The following is a 19796-nucleotide window of genomic DNA, read 5'->3' as shown; positions in this document are numbered from 1 at the left end:
TTCCCAGGCTGGCGCTTACTTACCAGGTCTGGGAGTGGATCCCTCCACCGGTGCTGCCTGCTATGAGTCATTGCAGAAGTGCCTTACAGCACTTTAGCGACACCCACAGGCCAGTACAAGAAATGCAGTTTGGATTGTGCCCTCAGTGACTTTTCATGTCATTATCACATTCTTCTAGCTGACTTGGGGCTTGTCTTACAGTGGTTTTTGGTGGCAGACAGATCCATAAGGTGAATGTGGGGGACCACCGCTTGAGCCTTTTGACTTAATGTACTTCCCCCCCTTTTTTCCCCTTTTGTCCTCTTTGCTTTTTAAATACTGTATGTTTTACCTGTGCTATGTGAAAAGGATGGGGAAAGTTGAGTGGAGATTTGGAGTCTGATAGTACAGATGTGCCAATGACATTTCGTCTATCTTGTCTTTTCATTGTATCTCTGAGAGATCGTGGAGAGAATGAAATATTACCGTGGACCAGTGAAGGATAAGATAGAGGCCATTAAGTAAAACTTTATCCAGACAAGGCAGAGGCAGTGGATAAGTCAGGGTTTGATGTACAGGCTGTTTTGGGTGGAGTTGCCTTTCTCTCTAAGAATTGAATTCTCAGTTTGGGAATGCTCTTGCTTTTGGGTGCTAAGGTGGCAACTGTGGCTGGAACTGCTTTTCCCCCATTTCAGCTTGTATTCCAAGCTCTGGGAAAAGGTGGATTTAGCTGCTGGTACACATGCCCTGGTCACAACCAGATTAGATTGCTGCAATGTACTCTCTACATGTGGTTGTGTTTTGAAGAGTGGAAATTTGAGTTGGGCATCACAAGGCAGTGATGGGGATAGGAAGGAGCGCAGAACAGGCCCAGGAGGGGGGTGGGATCAGTGGCAGTACAGGCTAAATCCCAACCCCCTTCCCAGTCCTGATCCCCTTCCTTGGTCAATAGATTTGTGCCAGCAATATTGCAATATTGCTGGCACAAATTCAAATTTGGCACAGGTTCAAATTGATCCATAGTGGCTACTGGGACTTACCTGGGGCAAGGAGACAAATGAACCTTTACCTTGAGGAGAATTTCAGCAGCCAAAAATCCCTTGTGGGATACAGTGGTAGCCGCATTGGCACCATTGCATAGCCAGGCAGGGATTTAGGTAGGATTGGGTTATAACTTTAATTAAAAGGTTATAATTTTATTTCTTCCCTTAACTGTTATAAGCAGTAACCTTTCAGAAAAGTGCCCTTTCAGAAAATTCCATTCTTGCCTTTTCCATAAGTCAATACTAATAGTTTACACAATCCATTGTCATTTCATGAGCAAGACTTGTGCAGCTGTCAACATAAAGAAAACCATGAAATTATGCTTCCTCCTCATATAATCTTGGATACATTCCAGTAACAAATGTATCCAGTTCTAAAGGAATTTCATATACTATTAGTCACTGCATAACATTTCCCCAATACATCTTCACCAATTGACTCTCCCTCTATACATGTGGAAAAGTTCCTTTTGCCTCTTTGCTTTTCCAGTACAACTCACAGATATATTCCCTATAGACTGGGAAAAATATAATGCCATCTAGATTACAGTGTATAAACATGTGATTAGATGGAACACCACATAGAGTTCTAACTGATTTATGACACACATTTTTCCATACTTTCTTTTGTATAGTAATATTGAATTTTTTCCTAGTTCTTTTTATAAATCTGCCCTGATTAATGGTTTGCAAAATCATTGAGTATACCTTTTGTAAGCAAACCCTTGTGTTTTATTAGTCACAATTAAGTTTTCAAAAGCTGTCTTGAGTCTATTGACATTGCCTCCCTGGGATATATTTTGTATTCACTGCTGAAAATGTTGGAGTAGAGAGAAAAGAAAACAAGCCCCTGGAAGCTTTTGACAGACTTTTGCATATTTCATTATAGGATCTTCTTGAAAAAAAAATTCTGAGACCTGAAAAAATGTTTTCTGATCAGTATAATAGATTCCAACTTTGAATGCCATTTTTATACCTCATGACAAGAATATTAAATAATGTTCTTGGTTATGTTGTCCCATCATTTTTAGATTAAAGAAGTCTTTGCATATCTGTTGTGTTCTCCTTAGTGTTGAGAAGCAAATGTGAAGTTAAAGAGAACCTTCTGAGATGTTTGGTTTCTTTCTTGATATTGTAATGGACTCCTTTGTGCAGGCTTCATGAAATTGCAGACACTTAGATTCATAATCTAGAATAATCATAATCCTTTGGTTGAAGAGATCAAATTCACTCCTGCACCAAAAATTGTTGAAATTATAAGGTGCCCATCTTAATTTCTGTTCTATATAAGCAGTAAATACATTTTAGTCTCTGATACTGTACTTGTTAACAGCTTACAGTCCAATCCTATCCCACCCCCCACTGTGCAGGTGCACAGTCAGAGCGGTGTTTATGATTCCCAGAAGGCGGTTAACACTGGCAGAATGCTTGTGAATTGGGCTGCCCACCTCTATGCACCCACGGATTCCCTTATGCAACAGTCCTGTACATACTTACCTGGGAGCACGTCACATTGAATTCAATGGGTCTAACTTCTGAGTGGACATGTATAGGTTTGCATTACTCTTTAACTGCAAGCCTCTTCCTCTACAGCACTGGTTCCCAACCTGTGGTCTGTGAACCCACAGATGATCCGCAGGACCCTGAGAAGTGGTCCGTGAGGTCTCAGGAAAAAACTCTCTCTGGTCGTCCATGGGGGAATGCTCACTTGGGAGATGCTTCCCCATGGACCACCAGAGAGGGCGCAGAACAGACTGCCCGCAGCTGGCACTGCATGTGGTCCACAATGATTCCAGTTTTTGCCTCAGTGGTCTGCAGGCTCCTAAAGGTTGGGAACCACTGCTCTACAGGTTGGAGGTAGCAATGAAGCTGGAGTTGTGCCACTGTGAATGTTTAGTAAGATACTTGCTTTAAAATTCTAAATTCTTAATTCTGAAAGCAATCTCCTGCGTAAGCATAGCTTAAACAAGCACAGTATGTAAGCCTGTAGAATGCATTTACGGCTTACACGGTGAGGAATTTAAGGGCCCAATCCTATCCAATTTTCCAGTGCTGGTGCTGCTGTGTCGGTGGGGTATGCACTGCTTCCTGTGTTGGAGAGGCAGTCTTGGAGGCCTCCTCAAGGTATGGGAACATTGGTTCCCTTACCTCGAGACTGCATTGTGGCTGCCCTGGTGCTGGAAAGTTGGATAGGATTGGGTCCTAAGGTGGCTACCTTAACTTCAAATTTCCATGCTTTTTGGTATATGAGTAAATTTGTAAGCTCCTTAACTCCCTTTCTTAGACTGAAAGTTTTTGGAAAAGGAAATATAATGAATGGGGGTGGTGTGAACTTCACTTTGGCTCAATAATAATTAGCACCTGTGCTTCAGGATATTGAAAACAGTCCACATATGTTATTTCAATAATTTTACAGTGTCTATAATATATACCATTTTAATTATCATTTTCATAGTATTCCTGTTACATCATAATTTCTTTGGTAGTTCAAAAAACCTGTACTAGTCAAACAGTGCTGTTTGTTCTGTTTAGATCTGGGGTAAGGAATTGACCCAGCATAGATTATGACTTAGGACATGCAAACACATGTGGCACACACTAATGTATGTCGTAACAAATGTGTGCTGCAAAATCCCGCAACACTTCACAGTCAGACTGCACCACAGCTGACAAACAGGAGCTGCATATATGTTACTGCATGCAGTGATGCAGCATGCAAATAGGCATTGAAACACACCACACACATGCCACATTATTTCACATGATGCTGCATGCCGGTGGGCACTGCATGGATGCCTGCTGCAGCATACCTTATGATACTGTACACCAGCCATTTTCAAACACTGTGCCATGGCACACTGGTGTGCCGCGAATGGTCCCCAGGTGTGCTTTGGGAGTTTGGTGGAGGGTCATTTATTAATAGGACCATTGGGGTTATGAGCCCCCCACCAACAGCAAGGTGTGCCTTGTCAATTGTCCAAAAACTGATGGTGTGCCTTGACAATTTTAGTACCTTGTCAGTGTGCCATGAGATGAAAAAGGCTGAAAATCACTGCTGTACACAAATGAGCATCACAACATACTGCAGCGTGAGGCACACAAGTGAGTGCTACAGCACACCGCAGAAACTGGTGCCACAACACAGCATATGCAAACAATGCAACAGCTCATTTGTGAGCTGCTGCATATTGGGCTCATGCACTGCACACAAACACACACTATATTTGTGCACAAAGTAGAGATGTGAAGACCCTGAAAAAAACCAGAAAAATTCAGAAAAAAATCCATTTTTTTAAACATGATGAATAAAATATTTTAAGACAAGCTGTTCAAATATTTTCCAAATCATTTCTAAAAAATATGTCTGGTATCAGATTATTCTAATTTCTGTGCACGAAGGACAAGCAAATCCTAGGTTACAAACTGAACTCTCCAATGCAAGAACAAGATGCATTTCTTCCTTTAGAAGGTGCTGCTATTGTCACAAGAAAAGAAAAAGGTTTCAGCTTTGTTTTTGCATGTGGGTGGGTATGTTTGGTTCTGCTCTGTCCTCTTCACAAGACCTCAAAGCATTGGAAGAAAATACAGAGCAACAAAAAGGACCTGAAAGTATATACTTAATTTAAAAAGGTAAGAGTTTACATTTATCTGAATCCAGAAAACTGAGAGCCCAATCCTGTGGTCGGCGGCACGGAGCTGTGCCGCCGACCACAGTCACAAATGTGCCATAAGGCATGTTTGCAGGGCTCACTGCCAGGCTCCCGCTGGTACTAGCCCAGTGCTGGGCTAGCGCGAGGCTGTTGCCCAGCTCCCGCGGCTCAGCGGTCTCCTGGACTACAAAGTAGTGGAACGGGAGGCAGGGGTGCGGACGGGGGCGTGGAGGAGGCGTTCCAGAGAGAGGGGGAGGCCGGCGGGGGTGGAGAGAAGACGGAGGGAGGCGTGCAGGGGGTGGGTGGGAGGCATGTTGGGGGGGAGGGAGGAGGATTCGCGGAGCTCTGCTCTGCAGGATCCAAGGCACTTGTGCAGGGCTGCACGCCCTACACAAGCACCTTTACCTTACTGCCAACCTTTTGGACGGCGGTAAAGTGAGTAGCCCCATTGCGGGGCTGCTTACCTTGCTCAGGGGAAGGTGCAGGATTCAGCGGCAGCCCTTCTCGTTGCCACTGAGCCTGGGCACTCTGGGCAGCCCAGGATTGGGCTGCCCATCATTTAGCTACATTAGTTTATCTTTATAATCTTTGTGTAAATAATGATTTAATTACTACTAATCTGGTTCTTTATTTCCCCCACCCACAACCATAGATTAGTGTCATCTTGCAAACTAGCCATTATGGTGAGGCCAACATCTAGCACAGTGATTTTCAACCTTTTCCATCTCATGGCACACTGACAAGGCATTAAAATGGTCAAGGCACACCACCAGGTTTTTGACAATTGACAAGGCACACTATGCTGCCGGTGGGGACTCACATCTCCCATTGGCCCTATTAATAAATGACCTTTCCCCAAATTCCTGTGGCACACCTGTGGACCACTCGCGGCACACCAGTGTGCCATGGCATAGTGGTTGAAAATGGCTGATCTAGCATATGGAGGCATTTTCACATTACAAGTTCTTCTGAGAAGAAAAATGTGATTTGCAAATATTGTCAGATGAAATATGCATTTCCAAATGCTACCAGGATAACAAAACACATTCTTGTATGTAACAAGTGTCCTGTAGATATTAAAAAATCCTTCATGGATCTAGGTGAAGAGGACCACAATGATGGAAATGCACATAGTTTTTCTCAGTGTTCTTGTTCAAGAAGTCTTCTTTCTACTCCATCTGTAACATCAGCAGTTACACCAAGTGTTGTCCCATCAGCAGCATCTTCAAGTAAACAGATACTGAAGACAGCTGCATCCAAATATTATTCAATAACTTCATTTGTAGGCAAGATGACACCTGAAGATCAGGAAAAAAATGAACAAGCTCTTGTAAGAGCAGTATATTCTTCTGGAACACCATTTTCAATAACTGAAAATGCATACTGGCAGGAAGCTTTGGATTTTCTAAGACCATCATACCATTTGCCCAGCAGACATTCTTTGAGCAAGTCTCTTTTGGAGTCAGAATATGAACGTGTAATGGAATCTGTGCAAGGAAAAATTAATGAAGCACTGTGTCTTGCACTACTTACAGGTGGATGGACAAATGTGGGAGGAGAAGGAATTATAAATTTTGTTATAACAACACCTCAACCAGTTTTTTACAAAAACATTGAAACAGGAGAGAACAGACAAACTGCAGAGTATATCAGCTGTAAAATATGTGAAGTCCTACAGAAAATTGGGAGTGGAAAAGTATTTGCTTTGCTGACTGACAGTGCCAGCAATATGAAAGCAGCATGGGAGATCATATTGGATAAGTATCCACATATTACTGCAATAGGACGTGCATCTCACAGGCTCAACTTGCTTCTTAATGATATTATGAAACTGGACACCCTTCAAATGATCTTTAGATGAGGAAAAGAAGTTATAAAACATGGAAAAGGTACTCGTATTGTAGGTGCAGTTTTCAAGAAGAAGCAAGTAGTAAAATGGCAAAGAATAAAATAGTGACACTGAAGCTCCATAGTAACACTCAGTATGCTAGAGCAGGGGTGCCCAAACCCGGCCCTGGGGCCACTTGCGGCCCTCGAGGCCTCTCAATGCGGCCCTCAGGGAGTCCCCAGTCTCCAATGAGTCTCTGGCCCTCCGGAGGTTTGTTGGAGCCCGCACTGGCCCGACGCAACTGCTCCCAGCGTGAGGGCGACTGTTTGACCTCTCGCGTAAGCTGTGGGATGAGGGCTTCCTCCACTGCTTGCTGTTTCACGTCTGTGATGCAGTAGCGGCAGCAAAGGAAAGGCCAGCCTTGCTTTGTGCCAGGCCTTTTATAGGCCTTGAGCGATTGCAAGACCTTCATTCATTCATATAAGTTCATCTTTAATCTATTCATTTATGTAAACTTATGTAAATTTATTCAAATTTGAAATGTAAATTAATTCTTTTTTTTCCGGCCCCCAACACAGTGTCAGAGAGATGATGTGGCCCTCCTGTCAAAAACTTTGGACACCCCTGTGCTAGAGTACTGATCTCCTTTGAAAGTTTACTAAAAAACAGAGAAGCTCTTCAAGAAACAGTAATAATTGAAGATCTTAAAGTACCCAGGAGTGTAAGAAACACTGTTCTTGATCAGGGTGTCTTCTGGGTTCAGCTGCAAAATTCCCTGAAGATTCTAATGCCAGTTGCTGCAGCAATCACTGCATCTGAATCAGATAGTGCACTTTTGTCGGAAATTCCTTATCTAATGACCAGGATAAAACAGCTGCTTTAAAAATCTCAGTATATCTCCACTTACAACTATAGAAGAAAGTAAAAGTTAAAGATTTTATTTTAAAAAGGGAAGAATTTTGTTGCCATCCAATCCATGCTGCTGCAAATCTGCTGGATCCAAGATTCAATGGTGGAAATAGAAGTGATGATATCACCGTTACTGCACTTGACTGGATTACAAAACAAGCATCACATTTAGGATGATGTTGGGAAGGTACTTTCAAATGTTGCAGAATACAGAACATCTTCAGGGATTTGGTCCAGGAATGCAATCTGGTATTCTGCCAAACATATTCCTCCTGCAACCTGGTGGCAAGGTCTTTGCACAACAGCCTCTGAGTCCTCTTGCTTCTCGCCTTCTTCAGATTCCTCCATCTGCAGCAAGTGAAAGAATCTGGTCTATGTTTGGAAACACTCACACTAAATCAAGAAATGAACTGACATGTGAAAGGGTAGGGAAGCTTGTTTCAATCCGGGCAAACCTTCAGATTTTAGAAGTCCATAATAACTGTGATAATGACAGACACAGCAGAGTAGCTGCAGAAGCAGAGACTGAAACTGATACTGATAATTACAGCTCAGAAAATGATTCTGATTAAATTTCATGCCCATTCATTGAAACTTAGTCCCACTCCCTTCTATACACTTCCCCCCTCTTCAATTCTTTTGATGAGAATGGGTTTTTTATTTTAATTTAATTCTGTGGAGAGGAATTATGAATAATGGTTACTTCTGGATTTTTAAAAATTGTTTTGTGGAGGTTTTCTTGTCTGTTCCGCATAAACTAGTAAACAGTTCAGGAGATTGTTGCTCCATTTGTTACAATTACAAATAAATATTATTAAAAAAGTAAATTCTGTTTGTAATAATTGTTTGGATACACTATATTTTTAAATATGCTAGTTGTGATAATTTTATGCCAAGTCAAATTGTCCATAGTCATATTTTATGTTCCTAAAGTAATAGAAAGACTTTCAATCTAGAAAAGAAAAAAAAAGTGCTAATGTAGCATTTTTTCCAAAAATTTCTGTTTTTTTCCAGAAAAAACCCCGATTTTTTTCCAAGCTTCAAAGTTTCCGGAAATTTTACATCTCTAGTCACGACATAGAAATAATTTAAGAGGGAGACTATAGGCAAAATCCATTTGAATATATTGTAGTTTCTTTAAGGTAACGTGATTCTTGCCCCCAGCAGACTTTCTTCGGTGAGTCAAGTGCCATGTTCTGGTGAGACTGTTTAACCTTCCTGGAAAGTGTGTAGTCTTGGCCCAGAACTATTGAATACTACTTGCCATTAAGGAGTGATCATCTGCACATGTAGCACACAAAAATGTTGTGGTTAGAATTTCTCTTTTGCATACGCTGATTTTTATTGAGGAAGAAGAAATAGGAGCCTCTTATAAACAAGAAATTGATTTATATGACACGGGAAAAATGAACTTGTACTCTTGTGTTACAGATTCAGTGGTTCTTTCCTCTGACTCCGTTGGACGTTCAATAGGCTCAGGTACAACATTCCCTCCCCCACACCTCATAAAAATGATTGCCATTTAATTTTTATTTGACAGCCATGTTGGGAGGCAGATAAAAGGCCATCATGTCTAGTTCAAGATTACTCTGTAAGATGGCCATGGAAACGAATCAAGCAGATGAATGCATGCCATCTCTTTTTTCCTTTTTTTGGTTCTTTTTCTTTTAAAGGAATTATGTAAAATTATGTCGTGTGGCATGGCAATTTAAGGCCACTTAGACTGGAACAATATGTTACCTTCTCTTGCACTTTTATTGCTGCAAATGCATGTTCATCTAAATACTGGTTGTGGTTCATGGACATGCTAGAAGTAGGGTGTTGTGTTCCATGCTTATGTGACTTTGCATTCCTTGCCAATCACACAATTATCTCCAACACAAATATTATGTTGATTGTCTGGATAATATTCCTCAGTTCACAGATGCTATCCCATGCTTGCAAATGTCATCAAGGCCAAGGGACTGGACACACTGCACAACAAATGTATACTTGTGCATGCCACACCACCCCCAGTAACTGTGGAGTGTGTTGTGTGCTAAGCAGAAAAATATACTCTTCTGAGAGTGTTTAGCTAAATAAACCATCTACCATGTGTGGGAAGAAATACAAGTGAGGATCTGTTCAAGAGATGTGTACAGTTTCACAAGCAGAATGGTTGGCAACCTTCAGTCTCGAAAGACTATGGTATAGGCCTACAGCACCTGGTATTCCCAGGCGGTCTCCCATCCAAGTACTAACCAGGCCTGACCCTGCTTAGCTTCCAAGATCAGACAAGATCAGGGATGTGCAGGGTAACAGTTGCTGCTATAACCATTTTTCGGGTGCTAGATGGTTTATGAGTACAGGGAGAAACTTCCTTCTGCTTTTGGATTTTGACTGAATTGGATAATCTTTACTAATTTGAGCCTGAAAACCGAACTGGATAATTTTGGATCATGTTGGGACACTGGTAGTGTGTGAATTATAGCTGCAGTGTACTGTTGTGCTGGGATGGATAGATTTCTTGTAAGATAACCAGAACACAGGATGTAGTACAGATGATCTTGTGTTGATGGGCAGATTTTTTTCTAGAAGAGCAGTACTGGGAAATTTCTCCTTGGTCAGATTTTGTTACAGCCATAAAGAGGTGTGGTGCCCCTAATAAAAGATGCGATGTTCACCTTCCCGTCTTGAACTAACCCAGCTCCTCTTATTTTCGTGATAAGTTTCTTTCAGGTTCTCTGATTTTACTCTGATTGGTAAATGTTTGCTGCCTTCCAACATGGCCCCAAGCTTCTGTCAGCACAGTAATCCAGCACAGCTTGCTGCCCTGGCACTAACAGCAAGGCTTGTCCAAAGGCGCTGAATTACTAACCTTAGGCTTGGGTTTCTTTGACAGCACAGACTGCTTCTTGCTTCATTCTTGAGAATGTATTCCCAAAGCCTGGTTGGAAGAAAGTGCATGGTCCTGCTTTCTGATTGTCCAGCTTTGCTTGGTGAAGAGAACTATCCTGCAGTGTCAAAGAGAAAGCAAGGATGTTACCCCACCTCCCCCAGGCTAACCCTTCCTCTCCAGCTACATATTGTGCATATACCCATGTGATGATCTCTGTGTTGGGGGCAAATAGCATGAGGTGCTAGGGGAGAATTAAAATGGAAGTAGTTTGTTCCTCTGTTTGCCTTAACAAATTCAGTTGTCCTGCCTTTGTGATCAAGTCACCAACTACACAGAGGAAGCTTGGAAATAGCCACGGTTTGATCAACTGCTGCATGTCAAATTTAAGAGGCTTGGCTTTTATTGTACTGCAGGCTCTAGCCCCTAGTGAAAAATAAGCTAAGTAATAAGGTTGAGTTGTGTGGTCTGTTGCTGGACTGAGGGACAGCTTTCCTTGTTAAAACAGGAAGGAGAGAGAGAAAAACCACGACTCTTATGCCTCTGTCATCTCTCCCATCACACCTCGCTGCAGACCTGGGGACAGTCAGAGTCCATAAAGACCCCGTGGCTGTTCAACGCCCAACCAGTCCTAGTAGGTACAATTTTAGGCTGGGGAGAAAATGGAAAAACAAACCATAATAACACAAACTGAAGAAAGGATGGTTGTTATAGAGGTTGGAAACTTGTAATGAGTGGGTTGGGAGTGGGTAGGTGCTGCCTCTGTACAGTGGAGCTGGGCTTGGAAGATATTGGAGTTAACTTCCATCTCTGCTGTTCGTCAGTTATAAGACTATATAACCTCTTTGAATTGATTCGTATTTTAAAAAATTGTACGGGTTTTCTTTCCTCTTTTTCCTTTCCTTTTTAACTTTTGATTAATTTTTAAGCTGTTAACTTCTGAAGTAGGGATCAACCATACTTTAATGAAACACTTTATATATCAATGGCACTAGGGTTTTTAAGTGGAAAGCCAATGTTGTATTAAACTACTGTATTTATAGTAATGTCTAGCATTTTGGAAACAGACCCAAAATAGGTGATCTGAAAGTGTATCTACAAGTACCACAATCTTCCAGAAAATGCTTGTGCATTAAGATCTGCATCAGAGGCCCTTCTCTGAGATTTTGCAGATGGTGACCAGGGAAAGAGTCTTTTCAGTAGTGGTATCCTGATAGTGAAACACACACACTCTCTCTCTCTCCAGGGCTGCTTGCATGGCACCTAGCTTAATAACTTACTTTTTTGTCACCAAGCATTTAATTGAATGTACTGTTGGTTATTTTTCATGTGTCCTGCAGTCTCCAAAGTCCTGAGAGGGTTTCATACTCCTGATCGACTATACACTGTCTAGTTTATCCTGTTTGCAGGAAGGGCCTGTGGTTATATATAATTTAAAGTATTGTTCCTGTCCAATTCCTGTCCAGTTAGTATCCTCTATATCTCTAGAGATTCACCTACACTGGAGAAGCTTCTGTTGTGGTGACAAAGAGACAAGAACTCCCCTGTCCTTGTAGCTATTTTGCCGCTCTGTGAAGTTGTGGTTGAAACGTTTGCCGTGTTTCAACATTATTACCTATTTCACCTCCCTGATCTCTTAATAATATATCTAAGTAGCAGCTTGTTACCTCCAGGTACATATATGTGCAGTACATACCTTTGTACTAAGGCTATACCTTCCCTGGTCAAAATAGTTTCTGTGAGCAGTAGCTCACCAAATCAGTAGCTATACCAAATCAGACCACTGGGACATCTAGGCTAGTAGGTAGCTGCTCTCCAGGGTCTTGGATAGGGATCTTTCTGAACACCATGGATTGAACCTGGATCCTACTGTATGCAAAGCATACAATGTAGGGGGCAGGAGGTCTGGTCTGGGCAGGAGGTCTGGTCTAGAGGGTTGAGCCTCCATTTGCCTGAAGATAACATCCGAAGGTCGCCAGTTCGAGGCTACCGGCACCGTGCGACCTTGAAGCAGCTGACAAGCTGAGCCGTGCTATTCCATCTGCTCTGAGCATGGGAGGATGGAGGCCAGAATGTGCGACCAGATCAAGAAAGAAACATCTGAATGTTGTGGTTTCTTGAAAGATAGAAACCTTCTTTCAAATTGTAAAAATCCCTACGGGGATTTAAATTTGCCTGCCTATGTAAACCGCCTTGAATAAAGTCTAAGGAGAAATCTGAGGACCAAGAAAGGCAGTATAGAAATACCTGTATTATTATTATTATGATGATGATGATGATGATGATGATGATGTTACACTTAGCTATCGCCCCATCTTCACAAGTATCTGCCTCTGGGTGTAAGGAAAAATTTCCTATCACTACATGAATCATCAACAAAAACTGCAAGTGCAGGACTCTTGTCTTGTGAGATTACTTCCATTGTGCTGGAGGTTTCTGGATTTAGAGTTTATCCAGATGATTAAACATTTTGGTTTCTCTTGTTTGCTATATTTGTGTTAGTCCCTATGCGGCAGCAGCAGCAATCTGTCTACATATAGAGTAAGGTACCCCTGCTGCAGAGGGATAGTCTGTTTGTTGTCTTATTTTTGAACACCAACATTGCAATACAACTCTGGAATTTTACTTTCCAGCGTTGGAGAGCAGTGGTAGTTCATAACCCTTAAGGACAAATCATGAAATGGCAGCCCATTGCTGTTGGGGAATGGAGACCTTGTTGATTTGTTTAAAGTATTTTTTGTGTACTTCTGTACTTAAGTGATATAGTAAAGGGTCATTTATTTTGGAAGATGTAAGAAATGCACCAAGGCTGCAATGCTATATACACTTACTTGGGAATAAGTCCCACTGAACTTAGTGGGTCTTACTTCTAAGTAAGCATGCATAGGGTTGCTCTGTAAGCCATTTTAAAGGTTACCAAATGCAGCACACATATGAGAAGTGTGTCTGAAGGACTCGATGTTAGTGATATTGCTGGCATTATCTATTAGGGGTGTTTGTCATTCTGACAGCACTTCATATTGCAATTGTCTCATAACTGAGTAAAAAATAAATCACATTTTCTTAGGGCCCAATCCTATCCAACTTTCTAGTGTCAATGCAGCCCCAAGATATGGGAACAAACCTTGGGGAGGCCTCTGTGACTGCCCCCCCCCAAGGATGCAGAGCATGCCTGCTTAGCACAGCTGTATCAGCACCTGGAATTTGGATAGGATTGGAACCTTAGTGACAGCAGACTGTGACTTGAGCACTTGGAAAATGTAATCCCACAGAAAAAGGATACTTCCTGAGTGGAAGATGCCTAGATCACAAAAAAGAAGAAAAACCCAGGAGTTGTATAGTTGCTTGAAGGGCTGATCATTTGGAAAGAACCTTATGCTGTGGGTGCCAAGTAAGCAATTCTTGAAAGAAAAACTGTCTTCTGTGAAGAACAGAGCCATTTAAATAGCTTTCCCTTGGACTGAAACTCTTGGCCAAAATTAGTAGGGATATAAATTTGATTTTACAAGTATCTAAGTAGGTGTCTCCAGCAATGTATTGTAAAATAAAAGTTCAAAGGAGCATTGGTTGTGTATTCAAAATGATTAGAAACATCTCTCTCTCTCTCTCTCTCTCTCTCTCTCTCTCTCTCTCTCTCTCTCACTGTGTTCTGTGTGTATTGCTGTAGTGCTACATTCATCATCCAAGTATCAACGCCTTTCATTAACAGTATTAAGAACTTTATAATGGGCTGATGTAGTCTTCTCTGCGCGCATCATTAAAGTTTCCATATTTTGATGGGACTCAGTGTGTCATGGCCAGTCTGCTGCTTACTAACCTTCATCTTGTGTGGTTGGAAATTTGGACTGTGTAATACAAATGGTCATAAATGCAAATCAGTATGGAATACAAGGGTTGGTTTTCTAAAAATGACAAAGATGGCCTTGCCAGGATTAGTTCCCCTTCTTCAGGAAGTTATTTGATTCTTGGAGGAAAGCTGCTGTAGGATTATGAATGATCTATCTAGTGTTTTGTTGGTATCGGATCAGGAGAAAAGAAATATACACAAATGAATGAGTTTAATAAAGCATTAGCCTGCATTGAACACTCCCTGTGGAATTAGGGCAACTGCCTCAGTTAAAGATCTCAGAGTTCTTGATATTCCTTGTTCTTTGTCTCACAACTGCCCGCAATGCGGATTACTTCCAAACATGTTCCTGGGTGGCCCTGAATGACACAGGCACCTGGCATCTCTCAAGATAGCTAAATCTTGTCTTTCTGTGGGGCATTTCATGCTTCTTTGCAGTTCAGCTGCTACTGAAGGAGAAGGCAACTTCTTCAACGGAATGAAGGAAGTAACTCAGAATCTGTAATCCTTCACTTCCTTTCTTCACATATGTTGAACTGTGTTCCTTGGATGCTTTTAAAATGGGCTACAATAGAAAAATCTGCCACTACCAACTTTTTGTCTTTCCATCAGAGAGTAGGCTGCATCAACTAAGTCCAGCATGGTTTGTGATTGCTTCATTTTACTAGTGATAGTGAGGAGATAGTTGGATCTCTAAAACAAAATGTCCAGATACCCTTATAGTTGTTTCAATAATACAATCTCTTGGTGGGTGGGACTTGGCTAGCTGCTTGTGAAAATGTTTTTGATTATGGCAGCAGAATTTGTAATTAGAGAATTATTGATTGCTGTCCTCCCATGCTGTCTTGAGAACCCCCTTAGAGGAAAGAGTACATTCCTAAGAGTGGGTATGTCCCTGAGTTACTAGAAGACAGGGTCCAATCAGGTCACATGGTCTGTTCAGCAGAGGGCTCCCTTGCCCAGACTGGCCCTGCCTAACCGGCTGAACGTCACAGGTGCACTGCTCCCTTCCTCTCAGGAATTGAGAATTAAGCGAGCAAAGCAAGCAAAGATGGGAGAATTGAGATGGGGAAGCGAGAACTGGAATGTCTGGTGACTAGGGAAACATTGACATAGTGGGCATAATGGAAACCTGATGGAATGCGGAGAATCAGTGGGATACCGCAATCCCTGGCTATAAACTCTACAGGAGGGACAGGGAGGGGCGTGTTGGAGGTGGGGTGGCCGTTTATGTTAAGGAAGGGATAGAATCCAGCAAAGTAGAGATTGAAGGCGGGTCCGACTCCACCATAAAATCTCTGTGGGTTAAATTACCAGGCCTGAGGAGCGATGTAATACTGGGGGCCTACTATCGTCCTCCAGACCAGAAACCGGAAGGGGACCTTGAAATGAGGAAACAGATCAGGGAGGTGACAAGGAGGGACAGGGTTGTAATCATGGGGGACTTCAATTATCCTCATATTGACTGGGTCAATTTGTGTTCTGGTCACGAAAAGAAGACCGGATTCCTTGACATGCTAAATGACTGTGCCTTAGAGCAGCTAGTCATGGAGCCCACCAGAGGACAGGTGACTCTGGATTTAATATTGTGCGGGACTCAGGACCTGGTTAGAGATGTCAGTGTTAGTGAGCCATTGGGGAACATGATCATGCTGCGATCCATTTCTACATGCACATCGGGGGAAGAATCTCACAAAAACCCTTGACTTCTGACGAGCAGACTTCCCTCAAATGAGGAGGCTAGTTAGGAGGTTGAAAGGGAAGGTAAAAAGAGTCCATTCTCTCCAGAGTGCATGGAGGCTGCTTAAAACAACAGTAACAGAGGCCCAGTGGAAGTGTATACCGCAAAGGAAGAAGGGCTCGACTAAGTCCAGGAGGGTGCCCGCATGGCTAACCAGCCAAGTTAGAGAGGCTGTAAAGGGCAAGAAAGCTTCCTTCTGTAAATGGAAGTCTTGCCCTAATGAGGAGAATAAAAAGGAACATAAACAGTGGCAAAAGAAATGTAAGAATGTGATACGGGAGGCCAAGAGAGACTATGAGGAACACATGGCCAGCAACATTAAGGGGAATAATAAAAGCTTCTTCAAATATGTTAGAAGCAGGAAACCCACCAGAGAAGCTGTTGGCCCTCTGGATGGTAAAGGAGGGAAAGGGAGATAAAAGGAGACTTAGAGATGGCAGAGAAATTAAATGAATTCGTTGCATCTGTCTTCACGACAGAAGACCTCGGGCAGATACCGCTGCCCGAACGGCCCCTCCTGACCAAGGAATTACGTCGGATAGAGGTTGAAAGAGAAGATGTTTCAGACCTAATTGACAAATTAAAGATCAATAAGTCACTGGGCTCTGATGGCATCCACCCAAGAGTTATTAAGGAATTGAAGAATGAAGTTGCTGATCTCTTGACTAAAATATGCAACTTGTCCCTCAAAACGGCCACAGTGCCAGAAGATTGGAGGATAGCAAATGACACACTGATTTTTTAAAAGGGAAGGAGGGGGGACCCGGGAAACTATAGGCCAGACAGCCTAACATCTATACTGGGTAAGATGGTGGAATGCCTCATCAAAGATAGAATCTCGAAACACATAGACAAACAAACCTTGCTGAGGGAGAATCAGCATGGCTTCTGTAGGGGTAAGTCTTGTCTCACAAACCTTTTAGAATTCTTTGAAATGTTCAACAGGCATGTGGATGCGGGAGAACCCGGGGACATTATATATCTGGACTTCCAGAAGGTGTTCGACACGGTCCCTCACCAAAGGCTACTGAAAAAACTCCGTAGTTAGGGAATTAGAGGGCAGGTCCTCTCATGGATTGAGAACTGGTTGGAGGCCAGGAAGCAGAGAGTGGGTGTCAATGGGCAATTTTCACAATGGAGAGAGGTGAAAAGCGGTGTGCCCCAAGGATCTGTCCTGGGACCGGTGCTTTTCAACCTCTTTATAAATGACCTGGAGACAGGGTTGAGCAGTGAGGTGGCTAAGTTTGCAGACGACACCAAACTTTTCTGAGTGGTGAAGACCAGAAGTGATTGTGAGAAGCTCCAGAAGGATCTCTCCAGACTGGCAGAATGGGCAACAAAATGGCAGATGCATTTCAATGTCAGTAAGTGTAAAGTCATGCACATTGGGGCAAGAAATCAAAACTTCACATATAGGCTAATGGGTTCTGAGCTGTCTGTGACAGATCAGGAGAGAGATCTTGGGGTGGTGGTGGACAGGTCAATGAAAGTGTCGACCCAATGTGCAGTGGCAGTGAAGAAGGCCAATTCTATGCTGGGGATCATTAGAAAAGGTATTGAGAACAAAACAGTTAATATTGTAATGCCGTTGTACAAATCGATGGTAAGGCCACACCTGGAGTATTGCATCCAGTTCTGGTCGCCACATCTCAAAAAGGACATAGTGGAAATGGAAGAGGTGCAGAAGAGAGCGACTAAGATGTTTACTGGGCTGGGGCGCCTTTCTTATGAGGAAAGGCCATGGCGTTTGGGCCTCTTCAGCCTAGAAAAGAGATGCCTGAGGGGGGACATGATTGAGACATTCAAAATTATGCATGGGAAGGTTAGAATGTATAGAGTGATGCTCTTTACAATCTCACATAACACCAGAACCAGGGGACATCCACTAAAATTGAGTGTTGGGAGGGTTAGGACAGACAAGAAAATATTTCTTTACTCAGTGTGTGGTTGGTCTGTGGAACTCCTTACCACAGGCTGTGGTAACGGCATCTGACCTGGATGGCTTTAAAAGGGGACAAGTTTCTGGAGGAAAAATCCATTATGGGTTACAAGCTATGATGTGTATGTGCAACCTCCTGATTTTAGAAATGGGCTATGTCAGAATTCCAGATGCAAGGGAGGGCACCAGGATGCAGGTTTCTTGTTATCTGGTGTGCTCCTGGGGCATTTGGTGGGCCACTGTGAGATACAGGAAGCTGGACTAGATGGGCCTATGGCCTGATCCAGTGGGGCTGTTCTTATGTTCTTAACTAGTTTAAAGTAATTTTTTTAGTCTTTTTGACCAAAGAAAGCTCTCCTCATCTCTCCACCCCACATCCTTAATTAGATGCTAAGTCTCTCAAAGTCAGGGGGAGAATTTTTTCCTCAGAAACTGTGGTGGCTGTTAGAGGACTGTGAAGCTCATACCTGGGCACATAACGCCCTTTAGATTCCTGGCTGAGGGTTTTTTTTTTGTTGGATTCAGTGGATTGCAGTGGTTCATTTGTTCTGCATTACTTTCCATTGCTCTCCTGCAGTTCATGTTTGCGTAATAGTGCATGTTCCATGTTTTATATCCCTGACAGTTCAAGTGGAAGCTGGCTGACATTTTGCCAATGTCCGCCATACTTTTATTGACAAGTGTTGCAGCTCATCTGTGTTATTGGTCTCTCTTCCCCCCTCTTTCTTTAGGATATGAATGTCTCTGGGTGGTAATCTGTCTAGAAGAATCTTTTAATCTATCTGTTCTTCCAGTAAAATATTCCCATGTCCTTTGTTGTTTAGTTTCTTTGCAGATCAAGTTGACTTGTCCCAGAGGTCACCCTAGAACTTGTGCACATTACATTTTTGTTAATATTATCTTTGACTTTTACTAGGGAATATGATACATCTTCTGAAGTGAAGGAAAACCTCTTCTATGAAGCATTCACTTAGGAATCCTTTAATTGCATTTACACAAGGATATATAGCACTGAATGAAATCACAGTTTATGTAACAAGGACTTAAGTGTCTATCCTTCTAGGAGAAAAAAGGGCAAAGATTATATCTTTTCCCCTTTCTTTTTTTTCTTTCTTTCTCTGAACGCAGTCTAATCTTGTCAAATGGATTTCCTGGAATTTGCTTGGTCTTAGAGACTGTCTTGAATTTACTATAGAGGAAAAAAAATCCAGATGTATAATTTCTTGACTTTGACAGTATGATTGTAATATTAACTTTCTTCCTCGGGGCAGCAGATATAACTAGGTATCTCAATGCCTAGTTTTGCATGGTTTATGTGGGCCTTTGAAAGATATTCAGGCATTGTCCTTATGAAAGTTGACCAGCCAATTACAAACTCTCTCTTTTTGACTTGAGAGATTCCCAAGGTGATATGGAACTGATGGAACACAGTGAGAGATGTCCTGGATATAGACTCAGAAAGGGGGTTCCAGTATTTACATCTGAATAGCAAAGCCAATGATAGCAGAAGGTAAATAGTAGAAGCCTGAACTCTATAACTTAACACTGTTAGTGGTTCTGATTACATGACAAATACAGAGGAAATGGATGAAACCTCGCTAATAAAACATGGATCAAGCTTGTTCCTGTAGCACAGGGGTGCTCAATAGGTGGATCGCAATCTACCGGTAGATCGCGAGGCAAAATGAGTAGATCGCAGAGTGCCGACCCCCCCTTCAGGTGCCTCTGGGAGGAAACGCCGGGAGTAAGGCCCATTGTACTCAATGGGGCTTACTCCCAGGTAAGTGTGGCTAGGATTGCAGCCTCACAGCCTAATCCTAGGCATGTCTACTCAGGAGTAAGTCCTGTTATACTCAGTGGGGCTCAAGGTACACCAACATACATTGTACACATAAATGTTATATGTTATGATGGCGCGAACATTGTAAAAAAAACTCTGGTAGATCTCCGGGCCTTGCTGGGTTTCAAAGTAGCTTTCGAGCCAA

General features: G+C 42.4%; 1 protein-coding gene and 1 pseudogene across 5 annotated transcripts in view; one reads left to right on the top strand and one right to left on the bottom strand.

Moving 5' to 3' along the window:
- Positions 1–19796, top strand: part of ST3GAL3 (ST3 beta-galactoside alpha-2,3-sialyltransferase 3) — a 236055-nt gene that overhangs the window by 57446 nt on the left and 158813 nt on the right. For 3 of the 5 annotated variants that reach the window (XM_066623641.1, XM_066623642.1, XM_066623645.1), the window contains exons 3-4: positions 8841–8888; positions 10793–10918. The exons of 1 other annotated variant lie outside the window; for it this stretch is intronic. In XM_066623641.1, coding sequence (XP_066479738.1) covers positions 8841–8888; positions 10793–10918 — 174 coding nt within the window. The remainder of the gene's footprint in view (positions 1–8840; positions 8889–10792; positions 10919–19796) is intronic. One more of the 5 variants, XM_066623643.1, reaches the window with a different exon arrangement.
- On the bottom strand, positions 9602–9721 carry LOC136650342 (5S ribosomal RNA; annotated as a pseudogene).

Source organism: Tiliqua scincoides, chromosome 4 (assembly GCF_035046505.1).
Source record: "Tiliqua scincoides isolate rTilSci1 chromosome 4, rTilSci1.hap2, whole genome shotgun sequence".
Lineage (NCBI taxonomy): Eukaryota > Metazoa > Chordata > Lepidosauria > Squamata > Scincidae > Tiliqua > Tiliqua scincoides.
The sequence above is the reverse complement of the archived record's forward strand: the minus strand, read 5'-3'. Positions and strand labels throughout refer to the sequence as shown.